Here is an 11213-nt window from a genome sequence, read left to right as displayed (position 1 = left end):
ATTAAAAAAAAAAATGAGTTGATCACTTTTTTCGATCAAACTGTCTTCTGGGCAAACCACAGAATAAACATATCATGTGAATTGAAAATTATATTATACCAGTTTCTTATACTATGTTCATAATTTTGTCATTTTTTTTAAAGGAAGACGGATTTATATACGTTTTTATTGTTTCCGAACCCCAGTATTTTTATTGTATAAATGTATTCCGTGCACTTTTGAAAAATAAAATATTGGTCAAACTAAAGCCAAAATCAAATGAAAATGTAAGCTAAGCTTGGTTATAAGCTGATAAAATGCACAGCATCTGAGACTACTAAAACACATGTTTTATAGTAGCAGATCGAGACATATAATATGTCTCTGATAGTAGTCTCAGACAGCACTTTTAAAGATTAAAAATACGGGATATAGTGACCTTCATTAAGGGTTTGCATAACTATACAAAACTCGTCTACAATGATTTTGTAAATGCTTAAAATTTAACAGAATGAATTAATAATTTGTACAAATTTACAGTCATGTTCCACTCCATGTCACTTTGATTAATGTGACTGACTGATTTTTTTCTTAATGAACTTATATCACCAGCAGCTGATCACCAGGTAGTGGGCAGCATCCGTTTACTGTTTATGAATTTACTCGTCGGAAATTATGTTTAATTGAATCTGATAACTAAAAAAAGAAAACATTTAACTCGAGGATCTTCATTGTCGTCTATTGCAAGTGGGCATAACATAACGTGTAGTATGGCTCTTGTCCGGGATCGGTAAAGCATCTTTTATCTCAACCCCTATTCCGGAAGTGTCAATTTGGGTAGCTTCCCTTCAAAATTTTGAAGTTAGATTTGTACAACTTAACAAGTTCCACCTAGGTAGAAATAGAAGGTTAAAAGCTTTTGTGACAAATGATATATCCAAATACACAACCAAGCAACTCTTTCCTTATTCCATCGTACAATTATTTTTTTAATTCTAGTCACTTTGGCCAACTCCATGTCAGGGCTTCTTACATTTTCCATTACTGCATTAGACAGTTAGAAGTATTCTATAGGAAAGCAATCAAACAAATCCTATCACTGCCAAATAATACTGCAGATGCAGCTGTCTTTACTATGACAGGAGTAATTCCAATACAAGGAACAATACATAAAGCTTACTATGACAGGAGTAATTCCAATACAAGGAACAATACATAAAGCTGTCATAAATATCTATAACAAAATATGTGGAAAGGAATCCTCAGTCATTTTCAATAGAAAAGGATCTAGCTGAATGACAACTACTTATGTCTGGTTTCAACTCTCAAATTTTTATCTCAAAAGCAAGATGCATTCTAGCCCAGTATAATCTACCTTCACCTCATGATCTAATGCTCAATCCAATCAATAAAAATCGTTGGAAAACACAAGTCAAAAAAGGGGTTCAAGTCAAATCGGCACCCATAGAAAAAGTCAAATCGGCACCTGGTTAAATCGGCATCTAGTCAAATCCGCACCTATATGTATTTCAAGTCAATTCGGCATCCAATAATATTTAATAGATAATAAATTAAATAATTCTAAAAATGTATAAATTCATGATCTACATTATTTTGGGGGTTGGATTTTAGCATGCATTAAAACGCATCAAGCAGTTAGAATATTCAAGTTTATTATTTAAAGTTTTCCCAACATTTAGAAGATAACTGTATTGTATTTTAAGCTCTGACGGCATCAATTGGGGGATTTGATGGTCGCAAATTAAGTTTACTGGCGACGCGTTAGCGGAGACAGTATACGGGTATTTGCGACCATCAAATCCCAAATTGATGCCGTCGGAGCTTAAAATACAATATTGTTATCTCCATTCTAATGAAACTGACAGAAAACAACGTTAAAACATGTATTTAAAATCTGTCATATGCCGTCTGTGCTTGCGCGTAAGTCCCATAGCATCAATTGTCAATTGATGCTATGTAAGAAAGTGACGTTATCCAATCAAAATGAACGTTACAAACGTTGTTGCATTAGAATCTATGATTGACGTTTTGATAATTTTATTTTTCAATTAATTAATAACATAGTTACTTCTTTGCCCTTTCATTTTTTATAAATTTTAGATTTTAAGTTTTGGATTTTTTTCTCTCACTAAAACAGTTGGATTTTCTAGTTTTCAGATAATAACTCAAAAACACTTTCACCAATTTGTAAGAAACTTTAGTGAATTGTTTATATCTATTGACCATTGTTGATGTATAAATATAAAAAAGAAGTTGTGGTATGATTGCCAATGAGACAACTATCCACAAAAGACCAAAATGACACAGACATTAACAACTATAGGTCACCGTACGGCCTTCAACAATGAGCAAAGCCCATACCACATAGTCAGCTATAAAAGGCCCCGATAAGACAATGTAAAACAATTCAAACGAGAAAACTAACGGCCTTATTTATGTAAAAAAATGAACGAAAAACAAATATGTAACACATATAAACAAACGACAACCACTGAATATACAGGCTCCTGACTTGGGACAGGCACATACATAAATACTGTGGCGGGGTTAAACATGTTAGCGGGATCCCAACCCTCCCCCTAGCTCTCTTTCAATTTTTATAAATTTTAGATTTGAGTTTTTGGGTTTTATTTGTCAAAAAGGGGGGATTTTTCATTTTTCAAACAATGCTTTGAGCAGTTATCATGAAACTTTAGTTTTGTGACTGGTTTATATCTACATGTATTAAGTTAACCTCCCCTCCACTTTCATGAATTTCATGATTTTTTTTTAGAAGTTATTAAACTTTGCTTTTTGAAAATCATGTGCTCATGGTGCAGGCTGTTTGGGCCAACATTAAAAATATCTTTGTTTCCCCTCTCCCGACTGAGGTTGTTAGGGTAGGGGTAGGTAGGTAGGCAAATTATTTTATTTTATTCCTTGATATGGTTTTCTATATTGAATTTGTACAAAATTCAACAGGTAAGGCTCAAGTCAAGAAAAGTGGGGTATTCCCTGTATTCTAATTCAGTGTACACCACAGTATACAGGGACCTCCTTTTTTTCCAATTCATTTAATGTAATGAAATCTACAAAAGCACACATTCTACTTGTGATAACAATGCTTAATGATAGCAAGTGTTTTTTTAAATTAAAAAATCAAGCTTATTTCAAGTCTATTTGATGCATTACTCACAACAAAACAATTCCTTTGTTCACCAATTCATACCTTGATCATCAATTATGAGATGACAAAAAGATACATGTATGTTAATCACTTGGGAATTAAAATTCAATGAATAAAAATTTTCAATAGAAGTGAAGATAAATAATTCAGTTATGTTCAGTTACACCTGGATCATGCAGCTTGGTCAATTGATTCCTAAACAAAGATTTGTATGTTTTTTTGAATTCTAGAAGAAACAAGGCTTCACTTTACATTGTATATTCATGTTTTGTATTTCCTAAAATACTTTTAATAAGCATTTACGAATTCTACTTATGCAGTTATAACGTTAAAACGTGTCCTTTTGTAATTTTCATGCCATGAATTGAAAAAGGAAATCCCATTTAAACTGGTTTTTTTTATACACCAGAAAACAGGGACGTTCCCTGAAAGCAGGGAATACATGTACATGTATCCCACATTTCCTGACTTGTGCCCAACCTGTTCAAAGACAAAGTAGATAGATTTTAAAGCACGAGTCAGACCATTTTTACTCAAAGTCTTTAAGATTTTATCCTTTAAACAGGAACAGAGGTTAGACACAAAGCAAATCAAGATGCACTCAGCGGGTTGAAAGATGCTTCAGTTTATTTTTTTTATTTTCAAAAAAAGATCCACCCTTGCACACAAACAAATCGTGTTGCAAAGCATGTTTTTTTGTTTTCCTTGATTCCGAATCATGTAGACGCTTCAATTAAAAAATACCTTGATTTAAAACGCTCGTTGACTACTGCATCGGAAAGGTATCACCAAAACCCAACGATCGTTGACTACAGCATCGGAAAGATATCATCAATAACCAACATAGCAACAAAAAAAAAATAGTGGACAAGAATGGCCAATAAAATTTTTCGCGTCGCGGTGATTTTACCGGGTCGGTCGTGTGAGGAGAAACAAACAATATTTTATTTTTGGCCTTATTAGACTTTGTATACATGTACATTGTATAAAATAGTTTCTAGCATTATCTAATTTAAAACATCTCAAAACTAAATGTAACTGATTCTCTTCTTCAATTCCGCATAAAAAATGCAAAGACTGCACTAACTTGCCATTTACCGTGTTTACTAAATTTAAACTTGTCAAACTGATCAGTGCTCTAGCTAGAAATCAAAAGGGGCAGGGTGCCAGTGGAGGGCAGGGCACTTTTTATGATAAGAAAAGGCACTGCTCATTTTTTTGTCTACGTTTCTGTGTGTATCACGAGTTAACGAATCTCTTTTTGTTTTTTTACTGTATATGTTGTTTTTCTTTTAAATAAAAATGCTTTTCAACTATAGTCTTTATTTCATTGTTTGTGTAGTTATGAATGGTAGAGTACATCTTCATCAACATATTATGTTTTTACAGTTTAACTTCACTCTACCCAATATCAATGAAAATGTGGGTTTTTTTTTATCTATATAGGAATTATAGCATATAAAACATCACAGAAAGTAAAATTGAGAGCATTACTAATTTAACAATGTTTAGAACATGGATTGCTAAAAGTATAATTATCAAGTAGAAATTGCAATATATATTTTTTAATATGTTCAAATACAGTTAAAATCTAAAAGGTAACATTATTATGTTATTATATATTCAATTGGTTATTTATTCCTTTTTTTGATACTAGATAATATTTTTAGAGCACAAATTTGTAATAAGCTAAAACAGGGGAAGTAACTCCAAAATCAATTTCCACCACGTTTGGGTTAATTAAAAACTGTGCTTGTCGCTAACAAGTTGAGATGGAAGGCATTTCTGTAAAGGCATAGTTTTATTTTGATGACTTAAATTCAATTCTAGAGTCATGAAAGTCTTCATTTATACGCTCTTCCATTGTGATTTGGAGATCGAAAATGCCGACCCAAGCTAAACAAACTCGCTGACACATTCATCAAAAGTATGACAAAAAGATACATTGTCCTAATTAAATTACCTAGTTATTAACACCTTTGAAGTCTTTATCATTGGAATTGATTGTAATGACATGATTTACCTGGGGGCAATCACACAGGTGTCATATAAGTAATTAACTTGGAGATCAGAAATCGATGAAACAAAATTTTACCAAAACGACACAAGATAATTTTGGAAAAAGACGTCAGGGCAGAAGGGCGCGGATGAAGGCACCCAGGGCGCGTCTGAGGGCACCCAGGGCGCGGCGCCCTTCTATTTTGGGCTAGCGAGACCACTGCTGATTATTACTTGTTAAATATAAACCATATTACATGAATAATTTTGCAAGAAATCAACTGATGTTTCTAATTATAAATTCATATTTTTCACTCAGGAATCACTGGAAAATGTTGTCCGAAATGGAAGATAAATTACTGAAGGAAGATCAGTCAGCTGCAGGAAAAGATAAAGATGAAAATAAACCAAATACCAAGCTTAGAAAAAATATTGATAGTATTGTAAGCATATTTTTAATGTTTTTGCAAGAACGCTGTACAAGTCATAGATACTTTTGTAGCTCTGTGTTTGTTTTTTTATGCCATGTAAACTTGTTGATCTGTTCTATGGATGTCATTTCGACTCCGTACTTTGGCATTTCGGATATAAGCACACACCCCTTAATTGCATAACTTTGTCTGACAAATACGCTTTATTCAAATAACAGTAATCGACTGTACTAACATTGGACAGTGGTCAATGGTGGTGTAACAGTTAATGTTTAATCCAAAATTCACAACAAATAATAGTAAAATTAATATATCATTTAATATTTATAAAAAATCAAACATTACAAATGTCTAACTTTGTTTTCAGTGTGACACCTTGAAGACAGACCAGGAAGAAAGTCTTTATATAACTGTCAACTTACCTGAGAACAAATATTATATTGGAGGCTCTGAAATTGGAAACCGATTCTTAAGTCAACATTCAGAGCTTACAGAAAAGTTCTTTGCATTTTGTAAAGGTAAGTTCTGTCGTAAAATCAAGTGCTGAATATATGTGAAAGAAAACAAGAGGGTCAAATACTAATAAATAAATGATGCCTTTCCTTGAAAAGTGTTTAAGATTTAGTGCCTCATCATACATAAAGGGAATCACACCAGCATGTTTGTTTTAATATTATTTAATGGGATAGGTGGGTGGCTGTGATAAATAAATATATCATATTAAAATTTTCTTTTCAAGGTTTAAATTATCTCCCCTGATGCTTTTCAATAAATATTTTTTACAAGAATTTTTATTGACTCCTTAAAAAATGAAGATTTGGAAGATCAAAACATCCATTACACTTCTTTTTGGTCTAGTTTGTCTACTACTTTTTGGTAAGAGTTTAACCTTTTATTCTCAGGAACTCATTAATTAATAATACTATTATTAAGGGCTATTCCAGAAAAAAATGTATGGGGGGGTTGGAAGGCACATTATATTAATAATACATGGGTGATGGGTATCAGAGCAACTTTTCACACTATAATGCACTATAATTCTCAATTACAATTGTCTGGGTGGCGGGTGCTGACAAAAACTGCCTTCCAACCCCCCCCCCCCATACATTTTTTTCTGGAATAGCCCTAATAGTCAAAGAGATCAGTCATGCTCATATGTTGAGAAGTACAAAATGGCTTCACAAATTTTACCTAACAAACTTTTGAAATTGTTTTTTTATAAATTAAACATTTATAATTAGTGAAGATAGCGATTTGATCAATGTAATAAACAGAAATAGAAAAAGACAGAGAATATGACTTATTGTATTTGTTTGGTGATTGTCTAAGGGAAATAACTCAAAATTATTTTCTTTTTATACATTTTAGTAAATTAGGATTGTTTGTCATGTTTGTATAGACTTAAGAAATTGTTTTCTTAAAATTGTACATTTTTGAATAGTGAAGATAGACATTTAAACAATGTAAATAACAGAAATAGAAAAAAGATAGAGAATAAGACGTCTTCTCTATACCTTATGTTCCTAACACTTCTACCAAAAGACAACTAAAACACAAACGTATGCTTGTCGACTAGCTTGCTGCTTGTGTATATTCTGAGCTGCTGATTTTATTAAACAAATATGAACAAACATGTCACATCAATACACATAAAAAATTGTGGTAATCATAATGACTTCTGATATCTTCTACTAATATCTAAATATTTCGTGGCCGTGCAGGAAAAACTACTTTTAGAAACCCTTGTCCTTTTACCAGATGCCAGGCGAAATTCCAAGTGTTGGACCGCACTTGATATAAGAATGTTCAAAAACATTTAAGAAAACATTTAAAAGCAAAGAATCTGCAATCAGTCAAAAGACTGTGGCTAAATGAAAAATAATTTGAAGACAGAAATGAGTCTGAAATAGCCAAATCCGATTACGTTTGTATAGCCATACCACCTATATATATAACAAAAAGTTTTAACTTTAATGCTAAATTGAACAAACTTATATATACAAAATATTTGAAAAAAAGTTTCTTAACGTACAGGTTAAAAAATTTGATGTTCACTCAAGTAAGGCAGGGCTAGAAATGACCATATATACACCCAAAAAATTCTTACGCCTTCGAACTACTACGTGAGAAGACAATTAATTCCTGTTACACTACGTACCACGAAAATTAGGAATTAAGTATTTGTTTAGTGATTTTCTAAGAGAAATAACTACCCCCAAAATTATTTTCTTGTTCCTGTACATGTAAATAAGAATTGCTTGTATACCTGTATTACCCTTGACTTTATGATGGTACCTATACATTTTACTAGTTGCCCAAAAGTTTAGATCCTTTTGTTTACATCTAAACAAGATTAATTTGTCGATTTTTGTAATGAAACACACATTTTAGAAAATATTTTAAGAATTGAATGATATTCTATCTATTTTTCTTTATTATTTAGATACATACAGATGTTCTGAAGTTGAAGAAAACACATCTGGCAAAACACAGTTACCTGATCAGAAAATTAGCCAAACTAGTAATTCAGGTGATGAATCCCACACAAACACAAAAAAAATGAAAAGAAAAAGTCAAGTCAAATTATGTATGGAAGAATCACCCATGAAAAAACATGTTACAAACAATATTGTAAAGTTACCATCCATAGATACAGTTGTTCCAACAAGAAAGTCAAACAGAAATAATTCCAAGGGAAGCATTATGCAAAAAGCTGAAATGAGGAAAGCTAATATGAATAATATAGATTCTCCCAAACTAGATAATGTACTCAAATCAAAAGTTCAAGAAGATGGTGTAAAGTTTTCTAGTTTCAAATCTGATGTTAAGGAGCCAAAATTTGAAAATAAAAGTAAAACTGGTTTTAATTCGGTTTTAAAAAGTCCCAGCAAAACTCTTGATATAAACCATGATATTGAAATTCAAAGCAGAACTGCTGATGATTTAAGCAATGAAAAGGTAGCAACAATAAAAACAGAAATTGACAATTCAGAAGACACAGATCAAATTGTTTTGGATATTCTCCAGAAGGATACAGTTAATATAGATAATTTAGAACTAAAAGAGATTGAAAACATTGAAGGATTTGAACAAGAGGAAAATTTAGTAATGTCCTTCAATAAGGATGAAGATTGTGTCAGTGATAAAGACGAGGATTTAAAAAATGACAAAGATGATGATGACGAAGATTATGAAAACAACGCAGATTCGGCTGATAGTTGTGATGAAGAGGAGGACAATGGAGAGAATATTTTAAAGTCAGTAAACAGAATCGAACATAAACAGAAGAAAATAGCCTGCACACTGTGCAATAAAGAATTCCATCACAAACGGTACCAGTCACATTTAAGAAATGTTCACAAGCAATTATATGCCTATGAATGCGAAATTTGTAGACAAACTTTTAACTCGGCTATAAGTCTGAACAAACACAAAGCATTACACTCAGACAGGCCAGAAGAAGAAACTAAGAATGAAAAAGAGATTGAAAATTATATTGAATCAAATTATTGTATGAAGAAAGGGGTGATTGTTAATTTGAATGAGTCCAGTAAAGAAACTTTCACATGCAATTTATGTTTGAAGACATTACGGACAAAAGCTGGACTGGAAAGTCACATGCAGATCCACAGTGGTCATTTCCAGTGTTCTACATGCAGTAAAACTTTTGTTTCACAGCACAGACTTACAAGACACGAAACACTCCATGACAAGGGAAACTTCAGCTGTGAGGTTTGTGCTCATGTCTGTACAACCAAAAGATACCTGATACAACATATGAGGAAAGAGCATGATGATCAACGAGAAGTTTGTTATGAGTGTTGTATTTTCTTTGAATCATTGACAGACAAAAATCAACACATGTTGATGCACAAGACTGGCCATTGTAGCAATTTCATTTGTCCAAAATGCGGGAAAACATTTGAATTGTTACGATACTTAAAAAACCACAATAAACAAAGTCATAAGGGGAATGAAGAAATTTGCAAGGTCTGTTCCACTTTTTTCGATACAAAAGATGAGCTTAGAAAACATATGTGGCAGCACAGACAAGATTTCTTCTATATTTGTAAGATTTGTAAAGCTGACTTTGAATTTTCTGAGTTATTAATGAACCATTCTAAAGAAGTTCATAATTCTCACATGTATATCTGTGAGAACTGTGGTGAACAATTTGACTCGGCCGTAAAGTTAAAGAAACATTCAACCTATGAACACACTCCAGAAAGTCTTTTTTCATGTCATCTTTGCGGGTCCCGATTTTTAAAAGAGCGAAAACTAAAAGACCATATTGACAGTGTTCATGTAAATCTGAGACCGTTCATGTGTGAAGAGTGTGGAGCTTGCTTCAAAACAAAGGGATGTCTACAGGTCCACATAAGAAGACATAGTACCGATAAAACTAATGTTTGTGAACTCTGCAATGCCAAGTTCAAGTCAATTGACGGCTTGAATAATCATGTCTTAGATAGCCATGGACACCAAGTGAACACAGAAAAACTTAACTTCCGCGTATATGAATGCAGTTATTGTGGAAAAAGAAGCTCACAGAAAGCTATATACATTCGACATTTGCGTACACATACAGGAGAAAAACCTTATAGTTGTGAAATATGTAATAAAAAATTCCCTATTCCAGCTGCATTAAATCGGCACATGAAACACAAACATATGGAAAATGGAAAAAAGCATGTATGTGAAACATGTAATGTGAGATTTGCTGAAATGTCACATTTAAAACGTCACTTTGGAACACATACTCATAAAACTATGGCAGGTGAGGCCCTTCAAGCAGAAAAGAAAATGTCCAAAATGGTTTCTTATGAATTTGAAGGTGAGCGTGTCTTAATAGATGCTGAAAATCTGCAGACTGTAGACCAACATAAAGACACTGAGCTTGCTGAGCAAACTAAAAACTTTAAAGTTATTTACTTGAATGAAAATGCAGATCCTAACATGGAAAAGACTGAAACTGTTTATACCATAGAAAATTCCTCGATGTTGAATCTGCCTGATTCCACTATATATGTAATCTCTGAAGCTGAGGATCCTGATGTCTTTGTACATTTACAAAGTGAACATACATAAACTTCTAAAGATACTGTACAATACTCATCATGCTCATGTCAGAACTGATCTCATAACTTGTTATTTATTTTTGTTAAAATCAAGTTAGGTTTAAATGTGTTCATATTAATTTTTTGCCTCCCCTACAAATGTCACAGAAAATAAGCTACAGATACAAGTACATGCAAGAGACTATAGTAAATGTATTTGTAATAAGATAATATCTCAGAAGGTAAAGTAGTAGACCAGATTCTTCATATTTGTTTATACAGATGCATCATGTTCTGAAGTTTCCATCTGGCATACATGTACACGTATATCATTATGTCTGTTGTACTTACTCTCATTTCATGGTTCAGTGGCTTTTTAAAAAACTTCATGGTTTTTATCACTTGATTTGTTTACCTATTTTGATAAATAGGACAACTTTATTCATGTTATTTGGTATAAAGAATCATTTGAAACCAAATGTAAGATATACATATTGATCTATTGGTTATGTTCCCCTTACTGTAACCTTGTTTCATTGATCAATGATCAACATTTTTCAT

General features: G+C 32.4%; 1 protein-coding gene across 1 annotated transcript; it reads left to right on the top strand.

Moving 5' to 3' along the window:
- The first annotated feature begins 810 nt into the window (after nucleotides 1-810).
- LOC143075718 (uncharacterized) lies at nucleotides 811-10778 on the top strand. Its single transcript, XM_076251274.1, has 4 exons — nucleotides 811-887; nucleotides 5484-5607; nucleotides 5963-6113; nucleotides 8039-10778. Exons 2-4 carry the CDS (start codon nucleotides 5497-5499, stop codon nucleotides 10681-10683), a joined length of 2907 nt encoding a protein of 968 aa, XP_076107389.1. The 5' UTR covers nucleotides 811-887; nucleotides 5484-5496; the 3' UTR covers nucleotides 10684-10778.
- The last annotated feature ends 435 nt before the right edge of the window (nucleotides 10779-11213 follow it).

The sequence above is a fragment of the Mytilus galloprovincialis genome, chromosome 5, assembly GCF_965363235.1.
Source record: "Mytilus galloprovincialis chromosome 5, xbMytGall1.hap1.1, whole genome shotgun sequence".
Lineage (NCBI taxonomy): Eukaryota > Metazoa > Mollusca > Bivalvia > Mytilida > Mytilidae > Mytilus > Mytilus galloprovincialis.
The sequence above is the reverse complement of the archived record's forward strand: the minus strand, read 5'-3'. Positions and strand labels throughout refer to the sequence as shown.